Here is a 23864-nt window from a genome sequence, read left to right on the forward strand (position 1 = left end):
CCCAGATGTTATTTTTTCAGTGTTTTTACTAAACCTAGGGTTTTTATTTTATTTTATTTTTTAGGTTGGCAGGCAGGTTTTGTTGGTTTTCACCACATTCAAGTTAAAACATTTAAGCTGGACAAAATGACATAGAGTGGAAGATCCATGTCCCGGCCACCCCAGACCCTCACTCAGCCCCGGTATCAGCCTCCAAGCCCCCCACCCAGGGCAGCCTCTTCGTGGGCCCTCATCTGTCCTCCCAAGGATATTCTAAGTGTGTAGCGGCATGTGATGTGTATTACTTTTGTCAACAATAAAAATGAAATTGTTTGTGACACTTAAATTCATTCTGTCATCAGCTAGAATGAGTTAGCAACAATGGATAGGGAAAACAACAATTAAAAGGGAACAGTTGAGAAAATTCTGTCTTTCTTAAGATTTTCTTAAATGGTTGGTGCCTGCCACCACTGAATTTTTTCTGTCTTGTGGGAAAAAGAATATGCATGGATGTTAGCGGGGGAACAATGAAAGTCTCTGCTCACAGAAAATCAGTATTCCTGGCCAAAGAGAAAAAGAAATGGGGAATGCGGGAGGAGGGGCAGCCTCCTACCGTCCCTCACCTGTGCTCCAGGAAATTGCTTCAGGTGAGAAACTGTGCTGAGTCCAAAGTTAGGAAACAGGTAAAAAAAATTTTTTTTAATAAATTTATATTTATTTTTGGCTGCGTCGGGTCTCGTTGCTGCGCGCGGGCTTTCTCTAGTTGCTGCGCGTGGGGGCTACTCTTTGCTGTAGTGCACGGGCTCTAGGCGCTTGGGCTTCATTAGCTGTGGCACGCAGGCTCAGTAGTTGTGGCTCGCAGGCCCTAGAGCGCAGGCTCAGTAGTTGTGGCGCACAGGCTTAACTGCTCCGTGGCATGTGGGATCTTCCCGGACCAGGGCTCGAACCCATGTCCCCTGCATTGGCAGGCGGATTCTCAACCACTGCGCCACCAGGGAAGCCCGGAATCGTCTATTTAAAAGCTAAGATTCCGTCTCTTCCTTGCTTCAAGTCAAATTGCAATTGGAATTAAATTCAAACCCCTTAATGCGGCCACCAAGCCCCATGAGTTGACTCCTGCTTCCCCGTCACACTTCCCCCTCCTCTTACTCCATGCTGCTGCCCTGGCCTTCTCCCCATCCCTGAGCTCCTTTCCACCTGGGGCCTCTGTGGCTGGCCCACTCCCATCATTCAAGGCTCAGTTAAAATGTCCCCTCTTTCAGGAAGCCTTCCCTGACTACCCCAGCTAAGGGACTGCCCACCACCTCTTTCAGCACCTCCTCTCTCTCCCTAGTCCCCGTCTTATTTGCATCGTGGCACTTAGCGTCCTCAAAACTTCTCTCCTTAGTTATGTGTCGTATCCACGTCTGCCTCCCACACTGAGGAGTAAGCTCTGGGGGGCTTCATCTGTCTTGGTTGCTTGTCTGCTACTCCACTACCGAGAAGACTGGCTGACTTGAAACAGGTGCTTTCTGGGTGTTTATTGATGAAATGAATCAATGACTGCTTAGGAGATAAGTCCCAGAGTTGAAAACCTTAGCATCTGTAGGATCCCTCACCAAACTGTATCAATTTGGTCTTGTAAAAGGTTATGTAAGTTCTAAGAGTTTTCTGTAAGATGATGGGTTCCAACTTGTCATCAAGTTTGAGGCAGAGGACAGGGGGTCTCTGCAGGCTGGAGCCGACCCCAGTGCATCAGAAACAGCAGCTATTGTAGAAAAGATGTTGGTGATGACACCAAAACCAGGGCAGAGGCTAGCAGGGGTGCACAGGGCATTAGCAGCTAAGTATGAGCTAGGTGAGCTCCTAGCTCAAATGTCAGTTGCAGGTTTCCTGGGTCATTTAAGGCACAGGCGCTCTCCTGATGGTTTACAAATTCTTTTGGCATGGGAAAAGTTCATACTACCAGCAGCTGCTGTTTACCGAGCACTAACCAGGCACCAGGCAGGATGCTGTACCCTGCGGTCCATCATCATCTCATTCATCTTCCCAACATCCTCATGGGAAGGCAACTGAGATGCCAGTTTTGAGGTGAGGCAAAGGAGACTCAGAGAAGTGAAGGGCCGTGCCTAAGGCCACACAGCAGGAAGTGGCTGAGTCTGACCCCAACCAGGCCGATCTGCCTTGGGAACAGAGCACTCAACCTCAGCCACGTCTCAAACCCGGACCAGATTCTTTGATTCCAAAGTGAAAGTTGATTCACATCAACCCCACCTTGGCTGAGAGTGAGAACAGGAAGAGGCCGACTGCCAGCATCCAGGAATGATGTCAAAATCCCCAACATAACAAGACAGGTTTCAGACCCTGAAAAAGGGCAGCGGGTGGAAAGAGGCACTGCCTACTCAATCCTAATACACATCTTCCCTAAGAAGAACACTCCCCCGCCATGTGTGCTGGCTTAGCTCAGGACAACAGAGGATGAAACACCTTCTGGTGGGTCACTCTGGAAGCCTATGTGGCCCTGAGGCATGAAGTGTCTCCAGGGAAGGGCTGTTTGCAGGGCCACCCCGGAAACGCCACTCTCACCCAGCTCAGCCCCAGGAGTCAACATATTTTATTGAACAAATACCCTGTGCTTGGGCATTGGGCTAGTTAGTGCGTGGTGAGACTCTGGAGGGCAAGATGGACCTGGTGCCTGCCGTCACGCACTTAAGAGTCCACCGGAGAAGCCAGACGATTGAACCATAATGTGTCCCAAGTGCTCCGTAATCACCATGTGCATCCAAGATTCTAAGAGCCGGAGCACATCAGCTGGAGAAGATGCTGAGGACACAGAGCATCCAGAAGGGATGGGACTCAACAAAACGTTAGAGCTAGAAGATCCTGGAAGGCAGTGGCTCCTCAACTCAGCTCATCATCAAGATCGCCAAGAGAAGTTTGTTTTTAATAAAATAGATTCCTAGACCCTAGGCCCAGAGTTTCTGATTCAGTAGGTCAAAGGCAACAGAAGGACCTCAATGTCTGATCCTTCCAAGGACCTCCGATGACCTGCCAAGTTTAGCAGCCATTGCTCTCAGGGGTCAATACTGGGATACCCAGAGGTACCCAGTGAAATGAAACAAGTAGAAGGAAGAAGTGAAATGGACCTCTCAGAGTTTTGAATTTGCTTTGGACAGGGATTTTTGGGGTGACTTCTCCCCAAGAAGATGAAAGAGCAGGTCACCGGCTAATGCAGTTGCCACCAGGCAACAGCACCATGCATCAACGTAGCTGTTAAGAAGGTACAAGCAGGAAAATGATGCTTCATTTAACACTGAAGGGCCTCCGTGATGTCAACTGGACCTGGCCCAGTGGTTAGACCACGGAGGTGGCTTTCTCATTCTTTGTGCAGATAGGATACGCATGTTTAGAAAAGAACCCACAGAAAGATCAATGGGAAGAAAAGAGCACAGGAAAAAGAACTTAACAATTGTATTCATCTCCTAGAGCTGCCGCAACAAAGTGCCACAAACTGGGCAACTTAAAACAGCTGAAACTTATTGTTTCACACATCCGGAGGGTCGACATCCAAGTCAAGGTGTCAGCAGGGCCACGCCCCCTCTGTAATCTGTAGGGGAGAATCCTTCCTGCCTCTTCCATCTCCGGGAGGTGGCCGGCAACCCTCGTGGCTGCATCCCTCCAATCTCTGCCTCTGACCTCACGTGGCCTTTCTCCCCTCGTGTGTCTGTGCCTCTTCTCTTTTTGTAAGGACACAAGTCATATGGGATTAAGGCCCACTGGACTCCAGCATGACCTCATCTTAATTTAATTACAGGCTTATTTCCAAATAAGGTCACAACTGAGGTATAGGGGTTAGGACTAGGGCATACCTTTTGGGGAGATACAATTCAACCCCCTAACACCCATGAAGTCCCAAAGGCCTTCTAATCTCAGTAAGGGCCAGATGCCAGGATATCCTCTTCAACCCATCCGACTCCCATACTCTCACCTGTGAGGATCATTCCTTAAGACTAAGATCTTTCCTTGGAAAATGTTGGGAAGCCTCAAGGAACACTCGATGTGTCATGAAAAAGAAAAAGAAGAAGGAAAAAAAAAAAAAAAAAAAAACCAAGGGAATTCCCTGGTGGTCTAGTGGTTGGGACTCTGCACTCTCACCGCAAAGGGCCCGAGGGCCTGGGTTCAATCCCTGGTTGGGAACTAAAACCAACAAGCTTCAGGGGGCGACCGGAAGAAAAAAAAACAAAAAAAACCCACTGAGATTTGACCTTGTAAACATTCTTAACAACGCTCTTCCCGAAGAGGTCCCTGGAGTTAGGACTTTCAACTCTCCTCAGTTTCCACGCTTTTCTTCTACCCATCTCCCGCATCGAGATGTTATCCAAAAGAGGCAGGGATATTAGTGTTTATGATGGTGCGAAAAATAACTGAGCATTCTATGAAACTATGGACTCCGACGTAATAGTAAGTTTCAAAAATCACGAGGTCAGGTTTGTCTCTGCAGATTATGTCCTGTGTTGCCAGCGGACAAAGGCTCGATACACCATGCATGAGTGGACCTTGGGCATAATGCCAGCCTGGGTTCGCAAAACCAGGAAGGGGTCAGGTTTTGATGGCTCCAAGTGTCACCAAGCCTCCCAGCCTGGTGGCCTGCAGATTTCAGAGAAGCAAATGGAGACTGTCAACTGGAAGAGAAATTCAGTGTATCTGAGATATGAGAAGGGTAAGTCAACAATGATCAGATCATCAAGGAGCAACAGCTACCCCTGGGAAGGGCACACTCGTGCATTGCGGCATCGAAATTTCGAAAGCAAACCTTTCTTATCTCCAACTAAAGGGAAAAGCCTCACCGCCCACTGAGCTCAGACAGATAGAGGGGCATTGGCCGACGGTCACTGCCATGCCAGCGATGAGAAAGCTCCCTCACCTGGAAAACGCGCTTAAAGGAACCTCAGACTGTTCTTCCCCTTGCAGCCAAGGGCAGCTATTTCCTGGGTTCTCCACCTGCTGTAAAGGAAGGCAAACTAAACTGCCACTTCATTACCCCAACACACCCCGGGAAAAGGAAAAGACTAGAGAAATACAATCGGTCCCAGACTTATGATGGTTTGACTTACGTTTCAACTTAATAATGGTGCAAAAATGATATGCATTCAGTAGAAACCATACTTCGAAATTTGAATTTTGCCCTTTTCCTGGGCCAGTGATACCCTCTCGTGATGCTGGGCGGTGGCAACGAGGGTCAGTGACCGATACACTCACAACCATTCTGGACCCAGACAACCATTCTGGTTTCCACCTGCAGTAGAGTAGTCAACAAATTACATGAGATATTCAACCCTTTACTATAAAATAAGCTTTGTGGCAGATGATTTTACCCAGCTGTAGAGGCTACTCTAAGTGTTCTGAGCAGGTTTAAGGTGGGCGAGGCTAAGCTATAACATTTGATAGGTTAAGTGAATTAAATACATTTTTTTGAAAATTGAGGTATAGGGAATTCCCTGGCAGTCTAGTGGTTAGGACTTGGCGCTTTCACTGCCAGGGCCCGGGAACTAAGATTCCACAAGCTGTGCAGTGTAGCCCCAAAAAAAAGAGAATGGAGGTATAGTTGATGTACAATAAATATGCTCTTGACCTAAAGCTCTTTTTAACTTATGATAAGTTTATTGGGATTTAACCCCATCGTCAGTCAAGGAGGACCTGTACCCGAAGTCCTCGGAAGTCACAGCAACCTGTACAGGAATCCACAACAGCTGGTAACCAACACTTACCCTGGGAAATAGGCAGTGGGCTCCCGCATCCCCACCCCTGCTGGGCCTTAGAAGGAGTTTCTCTGTCTCTCACCCATCCATGACCTTATCTTGTTTTGTTTTTTAACATCCAAATACAGGAACTTCAGGTCTCAGACCTCACCCTGACACTAGACCCCCAAAGGGAAAAGAATGGTGGCTGTTATGAAATCATTTCAAATGAGAAACAGACTTGGGAGATAAGACAACCCTCCAGTGCTATTGAAAACACCCTCTGACCTTCCAGAGAACCTCTAAGTGTCTGTGAGGCAGCCGAGCACCTCCGAGGTGCCAGGTACCAGGATGGGCAGGTATCCAGTTTACAGATGCGGAGTCCTGCTGAGTCCCTCTCATAAATAAACGTTAGACCGCACGTGCCTTCAGACAATGGTTTTCCTTCGGTGCAACCAGGAAAAAAAAAAAAAAAAAAGGGAGCATCTTCATTTCTTCTCCCAGAGGGCAAAGACTTCAGCAGCATCTTGTGTCTACGTAAAAAGCAAGGCCAACCTGTCAAAGAGCCAGCCGGCAACAACGGCACAGGGTGAAGGAAAAAGGGAGAAAGGAATATAATTCTCACCAACACAAGACTTGAAACCAAAACACTGGCCCCTGGGAAAAACAAGAGTCCATTGATCTGATGGTCCTGGGAGTTGGACGTGCTCAGAGGGCAGGAAACCCTTCTCTCACCGATGGGAAAGCCAAGACAGCCAGTGTTTCGGGTAGGGACCTCATGAGGGTGGTCGTTTGTCCACCATGGCATCAGCTCAAGAGTGTTGGGAAGTAAAACCTGTTATCATGCACTGGACCCAGGAACCCCGTAGCTGTCCTCGGGTGTCCAGTGGGAGCGAGGAAAAAGGAGAGCTGAGCGCGGAGCCAGGCATAAGCCCTGCTTGTGACTCACTTCAATCCTGGGTCGACTTTGGGTTGATTCCAGAACATTGTCTGCACTGCAATTCAGCACAGCTCCTCAAAGCCAGACTCTAGTCCCAAAGCAAGTGAAGATGCCGATAAGAAAATAGTCCTTCTTCCTTCGGCCCTTTGCCCCCATAACTTCCTCTTAACACCCAACGTCTCACGTCTTGATTGAGAGATAACCGCCAATATGAGACCTTTCTGCTGCTCTAATGCAAAGCAGTTGTGATCCTGACATATCAGCCAGGTAACTCCAACTTAATGGGAATGTTCAGCCTGTTCAAGAACAGGCTGCCAAGAGCAAAGTATTAGGCTGGCAGAGTTTAAATTACTTAACAACATCCAATGCCAACATTAAATCAGGAATTGCTGACCGTTTGGTCGAGAGTTATGAATCAAGGATTATGAGACTGGAGTTGAAGCAATAGCCTTACCCAACGTTCAAGCGCAGCCACTCATGTCTAACTATAAACATGTCACTTCCTGGAGGATGTGCCAGGCCACTTCAACTTGAAATCAAGGACTGTCGGTGTGCAACCAAGATCCTTGCAAACATCCAGCAAGTACACAAGCCCTGCTGGTCTCTTCTGCTCCGCAAGTACAGAGACCCAACCTCGGATCTGCCCAGCAGACAAAATGATTAGGATCCCTTGGATCGAAGTGCATTACAACGTTCCCAAAGATGGAGAATTTCAATGGACTGAAAACACTCAGAGCACCTACCACACAACCACTGCTTGCATTTGACCGAATGCCAAGTCCTCCCAAGGAGGAGCTGCCCGAGGATTTACCAACAATCATCTCATTTCCATTCTCAAAATTTTGCGGTGGCAATTTCACCGAAAGTACAGTGTTTCTCAACCGAGCAGCCTCACACGAGACATGATTCCCCAACTGTGGATTCCTCTCTTGTTGTCAATCAATCGTCCCTCACACATCTCCCAACAGCCCTCGTGTTGGGGAAGATGGTACCATACACAGTCGAGAACCGCTGATGAGTGCATGACGTGGTGCAATAGAGCAGTCTTCCAAGAGAGACAAAATGAAACTCCAGATTCCCCCTGGCACAGAGATTTCCTTTTCCGTCTTATTAACTAAGCCACAGTCAAACCAGAAATTAGCTCCGCCATTCTTCCACTCCTCTTAGATTAAAAAAAAACACATCAAGTTACAACCAGACTTTCACGGCTTCTATTGAGAATACTTTCTTTTTATTATACAGGTTTCATATACATAACAATTATTTAGGGAACATTTACAGGCAAGGAGTTCAATTCCAAAACTCCGTTTTCACCCCCACACACTGTACTTCACACTCATCTTCGGGGTCAGCCCAACAGGAATAAGACAAAGTTATTGCTTTGTGAACAGACAGCTTCAATTAAATTAGAGTCTTCCAGAGTCGAGAACAGCGCTCAGGATCCTCTTAACTCTTAATACCCTGTGTACATATGAATAAAGCCTAAAGATGTGTCTTAGATTACCCCGTCACCTTTAAAAGCTAATATTAAAGTTGAAGCCCATTTCTCAAAAAGTCATTAAGAAGTGCACCCGTATTTACAGACCCCATTAAATTATGCATAAATAAAATCTGTACACTCAACGCAGCTTCTCAAAATACAGAATCTCCTGTGGGACTTGGGATGAGAGACAGCAAAAAAAAATGCTTCACGCCCACCCCTTTTCAAGTTTTCTCGAAACACCAAGATGTGAAATAAATACGTAAAATAAAGCTTCCGTACCTTAAAGGAACATGTCTTTTCAAAGAGTCTCCTCCTATTTGAAGAGTTAACTTTCAAAGTTTTGTTTTGTTTTTTTCTTAAAAAGAAAAACATAAAATCAGCAGGCTTTGCTTCTACAAGTTTCGTAAAACCCGAAGGGTCCCCGTGAACAAGGGATTTAAAGTGTGTCAAATACCACCTTATTAACCAGTTCTTAAGCGGATAGAATCCTTGCCTCCTGCGGTATGTAGGATGAGACTGAAGAGGCTACATAAATACTTTTACCTTAACACTGAAAGTTATTGTGGATCTGAATCACATCAATTTGACATTTCAACAGCTATGTGTGTGTGGGTTTTTGTTAGCCCAGGGAATTTATTTAAAAGGTTCCAAAACTTGTAGCACCACTTTCAGAGAAAGGAAGAATGGGGTTCCAAAAAATAAAATATCAGCTTAATGGGCAAAGAACCAGCACTTGTCACCTCCTGATAGCTCGTCCAGAGTTTAGGAGACACTTCAGCGCTCCTTAAATACTAAGGAATCCAGGAGGGCACGTGAAGATCTGGAAATCCGACGGAGACCCTTTTCATGGGAAGGTGGATAACAAACTCTGTCCCCCAGGCAAGCGGGGTTCCCAGTTTGTCCTGGCTGAGACCAGTTTTGGAGTCCTTTTCCTTCCAGACTCTTCGGCCCTTTGTTCACCCCTGTTTTACTTCCTGTGCTTCTCCATCTTTTCCAGGGTTTTGCTAGAATCGGCTGGACTCTGGTCTCCGGGATTCATGTAGGATTTGTCTATGACCATCAGGGCTTCTTTTATGTAGTTCTGCACGGCAGACACAGCAGCACAGATGGCCTGGCTGCCAAACCCGTGGGTAATCAGGCTGAAATGAGACAAGCAGTTCTGGATGCTGGTCTCCAGGACTGGAGTGGGCCGGTTGTTCCCATTGGGAGTTCGGTCTTGATTGAGAAGGTCTGTGAATTCTTTACACACCTGCCTACGAAAGACAGTCAACACACACCACTGAGTTCAATCTAGGCCGTGACAGGTAAAGAGCACAAACTACTGTGAGAATGACACCTAGAGGCAACGAGAATTTGGGGCCAAGGAAGTAGATTTTAAACTAATAGCAATAGCCAGCTGCTGCACTTAGCACCTATTCTGTGCTGGGCCCTGAACTAAACTCTTTTTATTTATTTTTGGCTGCACTGGGTCTTCCGTTGCTGCGTGGGTTTCCTTCTAGTTGCGGCGAGCGGGGGCTACTCTTCATGGCGGTGCGCGGGCTTCTCATTGCGGTGGCTTCTCTTGTTGCGGAGCACGGGCTCTAGGCACGCGGGCTCGGTAGTTGTGGCTTGCGGGCTCTAGAGCGCAGGCTCAGTAGCTGTGGCGCACGGGCTTAGTTGCTCCGCGGCATGTGGGATCTTCCCGGGCCAGGGCTCGAACCTGTGTCCCCTGCATTGGCAGGCGGATTCTTAACCGCAGCGCCCCCAGGGAAGCCCTGAACTAAACTCTTTTAAGTACTATCTTATTTAATCTTCACTGCAATTAGAAGAGATAAATGGATTAATGCCAGAATCAACTGGCCAAGGTCACCAGGACTGGTAAGAGGTGGCGTCAGAATTCCAGCCCAGGAGAGTAAGGGCTAGCTTTATTTCATGCAGATTGGTTCCTTTAACCAATTCTGTCAAGATCACTCTTTCGATACAGGCTGGTTCACTGTGCTCTCTTTTGTCCTACTTCCCACTTGACTAGTTCTGCTTCATTTACCATGATTTTAAAATCCATTTATTCTTGGTTTCTATGAGAAATCCCTCAGCTGCATTAAGTCATTTTGAGACATTTAATTTGCCCTCGTCTCCTACACACCCAACCCGATCATTACATTTTAAAAATCAAAAACATCTTGTTATCAGGAGGCAGAAGGCACATGATCTTGACTGGATGTGATAAAATAAATCGTTTTCAACACATGTTTGTAAGACATGCAAATAAGATAATGAAAGAGTAGCTTAACTAGTTTGAGCTGAATAACTAAACAGCTCAAAAACACTCACTCTGAGCAATACACTCACTGCTCTAATTCTTCTAAATCCTACAAAAAGTTACTCTAATTTGACTCTGTAAAAGACGCTCCTTGCCATTTCCTTTTGCTCAACACCCTAACTTACTTAAGGAGCCTTTCTTTCTTGAGCACCAGGGACTGTGCTGGCCCCTCAGCTGCAAGGTCAGAGCATTAGGGCATCCAATTCTCAAGCCTGGATACTTACTGTGCAGCCAGCAGCATATTCTTCCTAGTTGCCATCTCATTGCGTCCTCCGAGATGAGGTCTGGTTAAATACTCGGCCACGGATTTACTAGGAAATTCTGCTTCACAGACATAGGCAAAGTCCCGAGCCAAATGAACAGCCTCACCTAGAATAATCGGCAATGGCAACAGACTTTAGGGCCGCTGTGGTCCCCCACGGCAAACTGTCCCTTCCCTCTTTTTCCAGCACTATCGGTATTGCTCTAGCAGTCATTTTGCATTCTAAAATGAAATCATACAAGGGGACAACAATCCAGCCGGTAAGTAGAACTCCCTGGGTACTTTCCGTGGGTACTGTCCCCACTAGGGTGAAATCATACAATGTGAGAAAGAAAAAAGAAAAAAAAAAAAAAAAAAAGCCTGAAAATTTTAACTGTACTTAAACGATGTCACCCCAGTCCTCTGCCCAACCTGCAATGTAAGAAAAAAAAAAAAAAAAAAAAAAAAAAGCCTGAAAATTTTAACTGTACTTAAACGATGTCACCCCAGCCCTCTGCCCAACCTGAGCAGAAGCGGACACACCCAGGCTTCCTCTCGCTGATCAAACAGCATCCAGCATCCGTCGGTGGTGAAGAAGTCGGAAAACTTAGGGGGGGTGAGCATGACTGACAAAGAAGCAAACTGTCACTTTTCTTTACGAAACTGGGACAAAAGTCTTTGACACGGAACTTTGTTTCTAAATGAGGGCGCCCCATTAGTGGTGGAGGTAAGTCTCTAGAATGTTGCTTTAAGAAAGAGAAGCAGGTGTGTTTCCTACTGGAAATGTTAGGTGCCCTACCTAGCCTCTTGTCTCAGGTATTGGGGGGCACAGAGGGAGAAAAACGAGGGGAGGGTGTCATTTCCCACCCGAGGCGCTGGGTTCTTTCTGGTTCCAAGATTTGGGGCTGCTAGAGCTTTACAAACCCAGATGGTGGACCTCACCCACCATCCCCACTTCCCTCCCCGACTCACTAAATCAACATCTGAGAACCATTGTTCTGGCACACGCTTTCTCATTCAAGCACCCCTGCCTGGCTGGTAAGGAAACCTAGGGGAGCCGCATTTATGCTGCACGCACGCAGAATCCACCATTCGCCATGCAGGACAGCTGGTCCCCAAACAGCATCGAACAGGCAGCTCCTTTCTCCTTGCCCTGACCTCCAAAGACACTCGTAAAAAGGTAGAGCAGGGCCTTGCCAAGTCTCTTTTAGCACCGCAGTCGCGCCATTTAGACCGGGGAAAGAAAGTGTTCAAAAGATTGCCTGGCTACCCGGAGACCACCCCTCATTGGCTCCCCTGGCCCCGAGCCGGGGCCCAGCGCCCTGCTGATTGGGCGAGGTGCTGGCGGCCGCTCCAGGCTTAAGGATAAGCCCCTCCGTGTTCATCAACTCATTTTCCTGTGCGCAGGAACAACGAGCTTGTTTTGTTTTGAAAAATAATTATTTCACTTTTCCCTCGCCCACTTTGTAAAAGGCCGTATTGCATTCTCGGCTACTTTCCAGGTTCGGGGTGCAGGCCCATTCAAGAAACTGAAATGTCACATCCTAACTATCTTAGGACTGGGGAGAGGGGCTCATCTGTGGGCCCCACTACTTTTTTTTTTTTTGATGGGGGAAATGAACAAAGGAACTGGGAATTGGGCTAGTCTCATTGTATACCAGGGCTTTTCTCTTCCCTGATCACAATCCCAATATTCCACAGCTACAGAAACTAGACACAGCGCTGCTGCCCGCCAGTAACCAGCTTTTCTAAAAAAAGGTGCACCAAGTGATCGACTGCATCCTTCAAAAACTGGTTCATCTGATAATGTGATGTCTTAGGAAAACCAATTTCTTTTTAACAGTGATTTTCTGGGAGACCCACAACAGAATACTTCAGCAGACAGATCGTTAAATGTTAACTTATTTGATTAAATGACTGTGATTCATTGTAATGAACGCATGGCAAATCGCTTGCACCTCTCTTTTGTGACTGAGAGTTGTTTTTAACCTTTTCTTATACCTCTTTTTTTTGGGGGGGGGGTGCCGCACCCCACGGCATGTGGGATCTTAGCTCCCCGATCAGGGGTCGAACCCACGCCCCCTGCATTGGAAGGTGAGGTCTCAACCACTGGATCGCCAGAAAGTCCCTAACCTTTTCTTGAGAGAAATACTGAAGACTCAACACAGCACTAACTAAAAACACTGCAAAACAAAAACACAACTCCACTGACCTTCTACTAAAGATGTCAGGAGGGTGACGTGAGCAGCTTTCCGTCTCCCGGCTGGAAGATTCAACCCAATCTTGTCCAACTTCTCCCGCAAGGACCGGCCACCATTTTTAGATTTGGCTCTGAGCAAAATAATAATAATAATAAAATAAAAAATCCTTTTCTCAGGAAATCACTTTAAAATTCTAAATGCCTAACGTGCTGCTAACAAAACAGAAATCTGTCAAAAACAATCTACATTAAAAAAAAAAAAAAAATCTACATTACGTGGCTCATAATCAAGTGATACAGGGAATCCTTATTTAGTTAATCCCTGTAAAATTCAAAAATCTTTCTTAGCATCGCCAACATTATTTTTTTAAATCACAGAACATTGCAAGTTGTACGGAGCAGATAAATTTTCACTTGTAGAAACTGCAGCAGCGCCACCCACCCCCACCCCCGGCCAAAAAAACACAACTGCCTGGGGGAACCAGACCCATGGAGCTCCTCTCCCCTGAATACAGATGCTACCACTTCATACAAGGAATCAAATTCTAACCAAATGAGAATTTGTTAGCGCTGTTTTAACACTTCCTTCTACATTTGGCACTTTCTAAAAGAGAAGATGTGTACTGAAACTCCCTGGGCTAATGAGAATTCAGTGTTAGGTATAAAAGTTCCATAAATGTTAAAACTATCTCCCTGGTCCTTTTCTATTATTCATCCCCAACCATTCAACCGCCATGCCCAGAACATGTCCCCATGTACCTTCTGAGGACACCTCCCAGTAATGAGGCATTTAAGCACTCAGGTGGGGACAGTCGCCTCTGGACTTCAGCCACTGTCACTTTGTATTTAGATGTAGAGCTGAGGAGGGACAATCTTCCAGGGACAGAGCAGAAGACCTCGCTGGGATTCATCACAGCCTCCACCAGCTCCTTCTGACAAGGGAGACTCAAGGGGTTCTTCGTCATTGAAATAGGACCTGTGAGCAAAGATCAGAAGTGGCATTCCCAAGCAAACCACTAACCAAAGCTGAAAGAGCTCTTTGAACAACTAACACTGCATGTTGGACTATAAATTGCAAGCAGATCTTCTTGAAGCCATATTCTTCAAAGATAATCGAATCTGAATTTCACAATTTAACACCTTGGGAAGTTAATGAGTCGAGATCCCAAGCGTGGAGGGTCTGCATTTTCTAACCACTGTTAAAATCTGTTTAATTAGAACATTTGTTTTCAAAAGACTACTTCATAACTAAATAAATGAAGATTTCTTTTTCCCCCCCTCACTCAACGAATATCCAAAATCACAGGACATAATCATCTGGCAAAATCTTTCAGTGCAACTGATCACAGTAAATTTTAAAATACAAACACACCTGTTCTAAGTTTACCGGGAAATTCAGTTTATTTTCTGAGGTTTTCTTTCTTTCTTTCTTTCTTTCTTTTTTTTTAAAAACCCATTTTTTCTCAGTTGATTTCAAACAGTTTAACCTCAAGTAACAGACCATAACTATATTTTAGGATTACCCCATTTCCCAACAGAGCTAAACTGGTAATACAGGCAGTACGTGTAACTTGATTTCATGAGCCACTCACTCGCCCAAGGAATCCAATTTTCCAAACCTCCTCCTCCCACCTCATCCCTGCATAAATCCGACAGATCACCCAGCCTGATGCTTTTAGGGCTATATGTTTTGTAGGCCAAACTGTGTCCCACCTTCTTCTTGCAGGTCAGAATTAAGGCTCCTTAATTACCCCGTGCGTATTTGAAATCAGAAATAAAATCACATCAACCCGTTCAACAATTAAAACTGTCACAGAACCAATCACTCCACTAAGGTATGTGGTGACTTGTTTTCCAAATTAAATCACAGCCTTAACTCACTCTGGGATTCTTTCTGGAGCATTGTAAAAACACTCTCGAATTCAAGAAGTAACACCCACCAAGGGAAAACTATGGAGTAACAGATCCGGAGATTGGGAGGCAGCTCCTGAGAGCATCCTTTTCCATTTAGATCTTAAAGAAATGCCCCGTCTTCTCACTCCTAAAACCTACCTGCCTCGAGTGCCTGTCACTCCCTTCCACCACAAATGTCCCAAGTCGGATACCAAAAGCCCTACACCTCACCGATAAGTTAATAACTTCCCAGTACCGCTAAGAACCAGTACAGGGTGTGTGACGCCAGAGGAAGAAAAGAACTCGCGCTCACTCGGTACCTTTGCGAATAACCGTCTGATCATGCAGAAGTAGGTGCTGGTCGTCGACATTCTGGGGGAGAAACGACAAAGTTTCCTTTAAGTGCGGGGGAGCCTGCGCGGGCTAGGAGAGAGGCAGTGGGGCGAACGGGTCCGGGCAGGAGGGGCGGGGCCGAGGCGCTCACCTGCACCTCCTCCATCTGGTGCGCCATGTCGTGCAGCCCCAGGTTCTCGGCCAGGCCCGCGGCGTCCAGGGCGTGCGAGTGGGGCGGCAGCAGCAGGTCCGAGCGGCGGTAGGCGTCCCTGCGGGCGCTCACGGCGCCGCCGTCCAGCCCGGAGAGGTGGGGCAACAGGCCGGCCGGGCGCGCGTGGTGCGAGGGCAGCCCAGCCCCCTCCTGGCTCTGGCGGCCCGGCCAGGCCTGCTGCTGGCTGCCGGTGGGCGCCGGCTGGTGCAGGGGGTTGATGGCGGCGGCGTACGCTTCTCCCAGATGCGAGTAGGGGTCGGCTGCCTGCGAGTAGGCCAGCTGCTGGTAGGGAGGCGGAAAGTAGGGTGGCGGCTGGTATTCGGCGACTCCAGCATGGGAGAGGGGCGGCGCGGGGCTGTAGAGATGCTGCCCGGCGGAGGGGAGGTGAGGCAGCCGCGGGTTCCCATTGCTGCTCGCGTCGTGGCGATCCTGGGGCGGAGAAACCCGGAGAGACCCGGTTAGTACGAAAGGCCGCTACTGCGCACGGCCCGCGGCCACCGCGCTGAGCCTTGTGACCCGCGGGCACCCACCGCACCAGCCCGGACCGACCCCCGCGGGGCCTGCCCTCGGGCCAAAAGGCCCCGGGGAGCAACGTGCCCCGGGGGTCTCGCTGTCAACCGCGAGTGCGCAGAGGAAGGGGAAACTGGAGAAAGACCTGGAGGAACGTGCCCCCCGGGCCCCGCGGCGGAGGTCTGACGCCCGAGGTATTCTGCGGCTCCAAGTCCGAATCCCAGGCCTTGGGCCGGGAGAAGCTGGGGCAGGGGTCCTGGGAGAAAGCCTGCAGGCAGCGCAGAGCGCGGTCGCTCACAAGCCCGCACATGCTGGCGTCGTCGGCCGAAAGTGGGGAAGCGGTGGGCGCGGATAATGCGCGCCGCGCAGGAAGTGCGCCGTTTCCCCGCCCCAGGGACCCTCCCTTCCACGCCCTCAGGACAAAGACCTCCGGGCGAGAGACCCTCCCTAGCGGGGGCAGCCACCCAGCGCCGCCCAAGGGACTCGGGGAGGGGCCCGCCGCAGCCAGGGGTGCGCTCCCTGCTAGCTGCGTCCCGACCAAGTCACGCCGTCCTGCCCAGCCACCGTCAGTGTCCCCACAAATCGGGCACAGAGAGAGAACGAAGGACCCCGAAAATTGGGCAACCTTGCCTGCGCACGTTCCCTCGGCCCACGGCTGTCCGACTTAATTCTCAAAGGACGTGTCGCCATGTGTTCCCGGGGTCCCAGGGGTGGCGGGGGACCAGGAGAGCTATGACACCGTCGCCCCCTAGCTGAAGTGCCCGGGCCTGCAAACAGGGGCAGCCCCTCTAGGTCCCGCGGGCGCACGGCTCTCCCGCGTCCCCGCCGCCCCCGGCTCCCCTCTCCCGGGGCCCAGGCTCACGCCTCGCGCCGCCTGCGTCTTCTTCCTCTTCCCGCTCGCCGCCTCCCTCCCTCCCACTCTCCGAAACTCTAGCTCAACCTGTCCGACAGGCTGGAGCACTCCCGAGCGCTTACGGCCCCATCTGGCCTCAGCGCCCCCCCCCCGCCCCTCCTTCTCTGGAAAGCCAAACTTCGGTTATTTTCTTGTTTCCCCGAGGGGGTAGCGGGGCAGGTGACGAGCCCGCCTCGGAGGAGACTCCGCAAAGGTGTCGCCGGCAGGTCGCCTCGTCTGACCCCTTTGGACGGAGGTTTCGTGCGTAAAAGCCGCCTCTACAAGTTGCAGACCCAGCGCTCTTCCGAGAAAACGGGGAAAAGGGCTGTTTTGCTTCGCAGGAAACCGGCCGGTAAGCTTTGTGGGTGGGATCTGCTATGCTCTTTCCAGGCCCCATTCCCGAGACTGGATATTTAGGTAAAGGCCCGATTCAGGAAGGGGACCCCGGAGAAACGCACTAGGGACTGTCCGGAAACGTGGACCCTGTCCCATCGAAGGGCGAGTGGTGGGTGCCTGTTCGCTGCTCCTGCGCCCTCGCCCCTGACCTCGGTCCAGTGGCCCGCGCCTCCGGGACTGTACTCGGGCGGGGCCAGGCTGCGCCCTTGTGCCCAGCTCACCTCGCAGTCCTCTTCATACTTGACATTATCGGTTATTTTCCACAACATGGCGTCCGGCGTCCCCCAAAACAGTCGCCAGTTAAATCCAGGTTCCCCCCACCCCCCGAGCGGTAAATCCAAAATTGGGGTCACGGTGGCCAGGCGTCTGCCGCTGCCCCCGCCGCGCGCGGGCCTAGCCGTCCCGGTCACTGGACGCGCATCGGCGGCTCCGCGATTGTAGATGCTGCCGCCGCGGGTGTAGAGGCCGCTGCCGGGGACCGGGGAAGCCGCGCCCGCAGTGTGTCCAGGCGATAGCCGGGGGATCCGGGCGCCTTAATGAGAAGGAGATTATCATAACTCCTCCCCGGGGGCCGGCGCGAAGGCCCCGGCGCCGGGCGGGGCGGCCCCCAGCCAGTCCCAGCCTAGCTCCGCCCCGCATCCTGGCCCGGCGCCGCGCGGAGACCCACGCCTCGGGTGGCTTAGGAGAGGAGTCGAGTGGGCCGCAGCTCGCTGACAGCCGCAAACCTATGAGGCCAGCGTCCTCCATCACGCCATCCATCAGGCACCCTCACCAAGCACTCACCTGAGGTTGGCAGAGCTGGGGACCGGGATCCGAACCCAAGAGCCCCCCCCCCCTTTCACCGACCGCGCCTTCCCCCACCTTCCAAAAGACGTCTCAACAGCTGAGGTCCCCCTATCTCCTAAAACGTCCCAAACACCCGCTCCAAGGAGATTTAAGGTTTAAACTGGAATCAGGCCGCCGGAGTCCCAACCCCTCCGAGGGACGACGCCCTCCCCCGCACGGCGTGGGCACAGTGCGCTCGGGGTCCCCCGAGGGGGCGGGGGTGGGAAGGCCTTCTGGGGAGTCGGCCCCAAGCGCCACCGAGCGGGCGGGCCGCTCCACCGGCCCCGAAGTCTCGGACAACTGCGTTTCGCCGCCATCGCCCGAAGCTCCATCTCCAAGGCTGGGCTGCGGCCGGGAGGCGGGTGGGGGGCACCCGCTTGCCCTCGCCCGGCCCTGCCCTGCCCGGCGCCGGCTCGGCAGCTTCCTCCGACGGGCCAGGCACTCAGAAGCCTCAACTCAACCGAGAAAAGAGGTGCGGGACTGAATGCAACCCTAGCGTCACAGGCGGGGGCGAGGGAAGAGGTGGGGGGAGGAGGAGGGGCCGTGGAGGGACCCGCGCTGGAGAGGTGAGCACCCGGGGTCGGCAGATACAGGCAGAAAACGAAACTTCCTTCCACAGAAACGTTGCCTCTCCCCCCGGTATGCATTTGCCCCCCAACCTTGAAAGCAAAGCGCAATACTGAAACATTTTAAAGAAACGAAATCCATTGGCCCCATTATTGTAATTGACCTTTCTTTTTTTGCTGCAAGGGGAAAGTCGCTAATTCTCGGGAGCTGAATTTAAACATTCTCAGGGAATCAGAGAAGGAATCTTTCGATTTGATTCCGAATCCGATTTTGCAATAATCAGTACCTAGCAGTTTAGTGCCCCGGGCCTGGAGTGGACGCTCATCCCAAACCACAGAATGAATGCACCCACCGCTTCCCTACTCCCGCTCGGGTTTGTTTGAACTTTAGCATTTCTTTAAACCGAGATGGGCCTAAAATGAAATAACCAAAATAAAAATAGGCGTCTTCCAAGCGAAAGGTTCTTCCTCACCCTAGAGAGTAGACAGATTCCAGGTGATATTCCGACCAGTTGTGAGAACAAAACCTGGAGGCGAAACCACTGGGGGCTTTTCGGGCATGTCTGCGGGCTCTGCACTAGGAGGTACAAAGACAGTGCACACACGACCCCGACACCTAGCTTTCAAGACACCGTGGCGGGGGGTGGGGACGGGGGGTAAAAAAGAAAACCGCAGAAGCGGCGCTCCTGGTACTCCGGAGTGGGGGCAGGGGGCACCTGCTCAGGGCAGGAATCGGACCCGGTGCGGTAGGCATGCTGGCGCCCTAGACGTGGAAGATTGGGGTCCCAGGTGCTTTCGAGGGAGGTTGCGGAGCCTCTGGGCGCCCCAGACACCCAGACCAGTGACGCAGGAGCTCTCCTCCACGCTGGGCCTTCTAGCCCCGGCTTTGACTCCAAGACCCGGCCGGGGATGCAGCTTGAACAACTTGTCTCGTCCACGCCTGCAACTTTACCGCCGGGCATGTTGGGGCCAGGGCTGGGCAACAAGGTACCAACCCCCCGCCCCAGGTCCTGGCTGCCCTTCCTTTCCGCAGCAGCTCTCGCCAAAGCCACCCGGAGGGACGGAAATCCCTCGCAGCCCCGGGGCGTCTATGGCGGAGGCAAAGGGAGCCGATGGGCCCCGAGGGTTTGCGCACCTCCGTTTAGGGAGCCCCAAGGGCCCAGAGGTTTCGGAACCGCTCGGCAAAGGCCATTCATTCCCAAGGCAGCGCCCTGGATCTGGACGCTGCCCCCCTCCAAGGGACACGCGCTCAAGCTAGAGCACGACTTCTGCGCCCTGGATGGGGAAGGCGGCTCAAACGAATCCTCAACCTTCCCGGCCAGGCCGACTCTACCCAAACACGCACAGCTTCTGCTTCAGGGACGGAACCCAGGCGCGCGCGCGCCCTGGTCCGGATGCCGGAAATCTCAGCCCTTCCTTGAGCTCAACTTTTCTGCTCTGAGCAGACAGCCGATGGCTCCCACACTCAAGACAGACCTCCCCCAAGGCCCCCGCCCCTCGCCGCGCCTAGACGCGTGACTGCGTGGCCGCGCCCTTAGGCAGCCACGGCCTGGGAAGGGTGCCCCCTCCGACCCTCCGCGGCTTCGCAGCCGCCAAGTGTAAACAGAACGTGGGGATCCCGGGGAGCAGCCTCGCCGCTCGCCTCGCACAATCAAGGATATGGGGCTGGACGGTTGTCAGCGGCTTCCCTCTGTCGCCCCCTAGGGAGCCTGCACTCAACCCACACGCTTGAAATCCTGGACCCCGGCCCCCAGCCCGCTCGGATGGTGCTAGAAACCGGAGACCGGAGGCGACAAGGCGTCTGCGAGGACAGCAGCGCTACAACAGTGCGCCACCTCCAAAGATGCGCGGGCAGCTGCCTCTGGAAACAAGGCCCCCAGACCCGGGCGGCAGGCTTCCGCCGCCTCCACCCCCATGGCAAGCCCAGGAAGGCGGCGGGGCGGGTAGAGCTGGACTGGAGCAGGCCTGCGACTCCTCTTCCCGCCCCGGGGAGGGGGCGCCCGAGCGGCAGGTGGAAGCGCCGAAGCGCCCTCGCGGGCGCCGTGCACCACACGAGGTGTCTGTCTCGCCCCGCGGAACAGCTTGGGCTCCGGCTGGGACCGCAGTAAGACGCGGGGCCCCGCGAAGCACAGCCGAAAAGCAGGGGCCTACAGCAGTCCGGGAGGGCGTCCATTCACGCGCTAGCCCACGCCCTCCCTCGCAGCACCGGCACCCACTGGACGGACACTTGGCGTCCAAGAGCATCCGAACTGTCTAAGCCCACTAAGGTGCACGTCCGGGGCGCCACACGTATTAGATAATTCACAGTCGCTCCAAAATAGCAGCAATAATATAAAAATAGCAGTTGTTTTTACTGATGCTCAAAGCGGCGGCTACACACACGCACAGATGCTTCTCGTCTTAGCCCAGGGTCCAGCCCAACTCTTTCTACCGCTCACTTGTAAGCGCTCCGCGCCGGGCCGGATCCTCGAAGGGCTTTCGCAGCCTTTAGCTCTTCCTTTGCAAGCATCCTCGCAAACCAGCAAAAGCGAAGCGCGGAGCTGGGGGACCCTGTAGGACCCAAGCTTCGGAGAGGCTCTCATTTGCGGAGCGCTCGCCGAGCGCAGCGGTCGTGGGTAGAGTCTCTAACTTGACGACCATCGCCCCACTTCTCAGCAGGCGAATTTTCAGTCGTCCAACTACCTCAAAGCCACCAGCCTTCCTGTTCTTCAAGGCCACCTTCCTAGCGGCTCTCGGGCACCTATTAGAGACAAGCCGGCTCTCGCCTCCCCTGCCCCGGGGGACCCCCCGCCCTCAGAGTGCCTGTCACCTCTCCACCCACTAACATCCCTGGGCCCACCCGGGTGCAGCCTAACCGCTCCGAGCGCAGGCAGGAGGGCCAAGGCGCGAGCCCAGTGTCCCCGGAGGCCTTCTCGGCTCGGCGTCCTAGAACACCAGGCACCTCCAGGCCAGCTAAGCCCGGAGGCCTTCACCTATTTATCTGGTCGCCGCCAGGCGAGGAGGAGGCCCCCTCTGGCCAGGCCCCCAGCGGCGCGGACTCGGCTTCCTGCGCCACAAGTGCGCAGCGTCCAGGGGCCACCGTGCACCCCGCCCCGGCGCCCATCCCCCCCAGGGGCACACTCCGCCTCGGCAGCCAGGCCTCCGGCACCCCTCTCTTTCCCTGCCGGTCCTTGGATCTGTCCTCCACCCAACACCTCTCTTCTCACCTTTAGGAACTGGAAATTCATGTTGCCAGCTCTTCAAACCTCTGTGAGTTGAGGTTTTCAAGAATGGGAGCAACGCAGGAACAGGTCCCCAAGGGCCGCGTCGTGTGCTGTAAAGTGCTCCGAGCGTTTATTTAATTAACGGAAGGGGGATGGGGGGGTACAATTCACAGCCAAAACGGGCTATCGCGATTGGAAGACACACCTGAAGGTCCTGGTTACTCCTCCCCTGCCCTCCTCCCCTTGGAAATTGTAAACTCGCCAATTGAAAAGGGTCTTCCTGGCCTTTTGACTGATCTTTACATCTGTTTATAACCAGCAGTAGGTAGGGCTCCTTCCATCACAAAATTATTTTAAATGTAGTCTACGTCTTGCAGGCAGAGGACATTTTAAATGTGTTCTGTCTCCACAGCCAGATCTATTAACATTTCCGTGAATTCTCCGCCCTCATTTCTGTCTTTGATCTGCCTCCAGGCACCTCGCAGGTTTCCAGGTCCAGCTAAAATTGAACCAGGGGCACTGAATTCCTTGGAGGAGAAGGACTTGGTGGGTTTGGGGTCTTCCTTAAGTGCCAGAGAGACTTGTTTACACCTTGGTTATCACATGCTCTTTGCCTGAAGGGAAGAGGCAAAGGACCTAGGTTACTTAAAAAAAGAAAGGAAACACACACACACACACACACACACACACACACACACAGAGCTGAGAGCCCAGTAAAATGCAGTCTTAAGGAAGACTGTAAACACAAAAATAAACGCCGTTTGTTGACTGTACCACAGGGGACCCACTGTGACCACCCAGGTCAGCAGGAGAAGAAATTAGCTTTGTACAGAAGCTGCCCTTCAATACCTGAGTCCTTGATAGTTTTCATACAAAACCTGCCCAGGCAACCAAACAGCTTCTTTTCCAGAGAGGTGAGTTGAAAACTTACTCAAGATTACTCTACATATGCTTTAGAAGAAAGAAAAAAAGAAATGGCAGGAAAACTGCAGGTTTCAGCCCCACCTACTGGGAAACTCTCCCAGAGATTCTCTGTCCCCAATAGTCTTCAAAGGTACAGTTTTTAAAAGGCACCGAGAAATTTCTATGACAGAACCATCCATGTAGTGAAATGTACATTTTTACGTTTCTCAAAAATAAAAAGTGGCGTAAGCACAGCCACAACTTAAAGTGGTTTAAACATTCACTCTTAGCCACTGATTTGGGGGGGTGGGGAGGCAGAATATACAACTGCTGGGAAAATGGCTTAGTTGAAGGTGTAAGATAGGATTTTGATCATCAATACGGTTCTATTCTAAGATCAAAACATGCTATGCCTTTTGGTCCCACTATAGGAATAGTGAAAAGGACACAGGCCACATTTTGAGGTGTAGCTACACCCAGGCAATAGGATGGGACTGGGGGGGAGCGGTATGGAGAGAAAGGTGATTTTTTTTACTTCATTATGGATGGGGTTTTGTTTTCATTTGTGGTGGAGAGGGGTTACAAGTGATGTGTCTTGTGTTAATTATTTTTTAAAATGAACACACTCATCACTGTTAACATCCTGGTTTTATTTCAAAATTTAATCCAGAAAGGGAGATTTTGTTATTGTTGTTGTTGTGTTTCTGGTCTTCTTTTGTTGTTGCTGCTCTGATTACATCTTACTTTTATAATTTTTTTAAAAAATGCAATGACCACTGTTAATGCCTAAATGTATTTATCTGACCTCAGAAACTGAAACATCTTGTACTGCCACAATACAGAATTACGAAATATTGGCACCTGGACAAGGTGTCAACCTCCCCAGGGTCTCTTTAGACAACTCCCGCTAGTGGGGTCTGCAAGGAAGCTGGAGCAAGAGCCCGCAGGGGGAGAGCTCCCAGCTCCCAGGCAGCCACCTGTGTCCTTTCTCCTCTGCCCACTCTTTTATTTATTTATTTATTTTGGCTGCGCCGGGTCTTAGTTGCCACACGCGGGATCCTCTTTGCCGCGTGCCGGATCTTTAGTTGCGGCATGCGGGATCTTTAGTCGCGGCATGTGAAATCTAGTTCCCTGAACAGGGATCGAACCTGGGCCCCCTGCATTGGGAGTGCGGAGTCTTAGCCACTGAACCACCAGGGAAGTCCCTGCCCACTCTTTTAAATTCTACAAGCCAGGCTGCAGTAGCTCCAGTATACTGCTAGCATCTTCCTCA

At 51.5% G+C, this 23864-nt stretch overlaps 1 protein-coding gene across 2 annotated transcripts; it reads right to left on the reverse strand.

Annotated features, from left to right (window-relative positions):
- Positions 1-7852: 7852 nt before the first annotated feature.
- On the reverse strand, positions 7853-17604 carry TFAP2C (transcription factor AP-2 gamma). Of its 2 annotated transcripts, none has more exons than XM_024128550.3 (7): positions 17316-17604; positions 15237-15725; positions 15073-15124; positions 13619-13835; positions 12872-12990; positions 10643-10787; positions 7853-9372 (listed from the first exon to the last, which is right to left on the reverse strand). In XM_024128550.3, exons 1-7 carry the CDS (start codon positions 17361-17363, stop codon positions 9087-9089), a joined length of 1356 nt encoding a protein of 451 aa, XP_023984318.1. In that variant the 5' UTR covers positions 17364-17604; the 3' UTR covers positions 7853-9086. The 2 variants fall into 2 exon arrangements, with proteins under 2 accessions (XP_023984318.1, XP_054946576.1); XM_055090601.1 differs by lacking the exon at positions 17316-17604 and adding an exon at positions 16437-16586.
- Positions 17605-23864: the final 6260 nt, after the last annotated feature.

The sequence above is a fragment of the Physeter macrocephalus genome, chromosome 14 (genome assembly GCF_002837175.3).
Source record: "Physeter macrocephalus isolate SW-GA chromosome 14, ASM283717v5, whole genome shotgun sequence".
In the NCBI taxonomy this organism is placed as follows: domain Eukaryota; kingdom Metazoa; phylum Chordata; class Mammalia; order Artiodactyla; family Physeteridae; genus Physeter; species Physeter macrocephalus.

Excerpts from the sequence above, each read along its gene's own strand:
- TFAP2C (XM_055090601.1), bottom strand. The coding sequence starts at position 16,496 with ATGGCGACACGTCCTTTGAGAATTAAGTCGGACAGCCGTGGGCCGAGG. Across the intron at positions 15,726-16,436 it reads GGCCGAGGGAACGTGCGCAG|GATCGCCACGACGCGAGCAG; the intron begins GCAAGGTTGCCC and ends TCTCCGCCCCAG. Across the intron at positions 13,836-15,072 it reads TCAGACGGTTATTCGCAAAG|GTCCTATTTCAATGACGAAG; the intron begins GTACCGAGTGAG and ends CTTTGCTCACAG.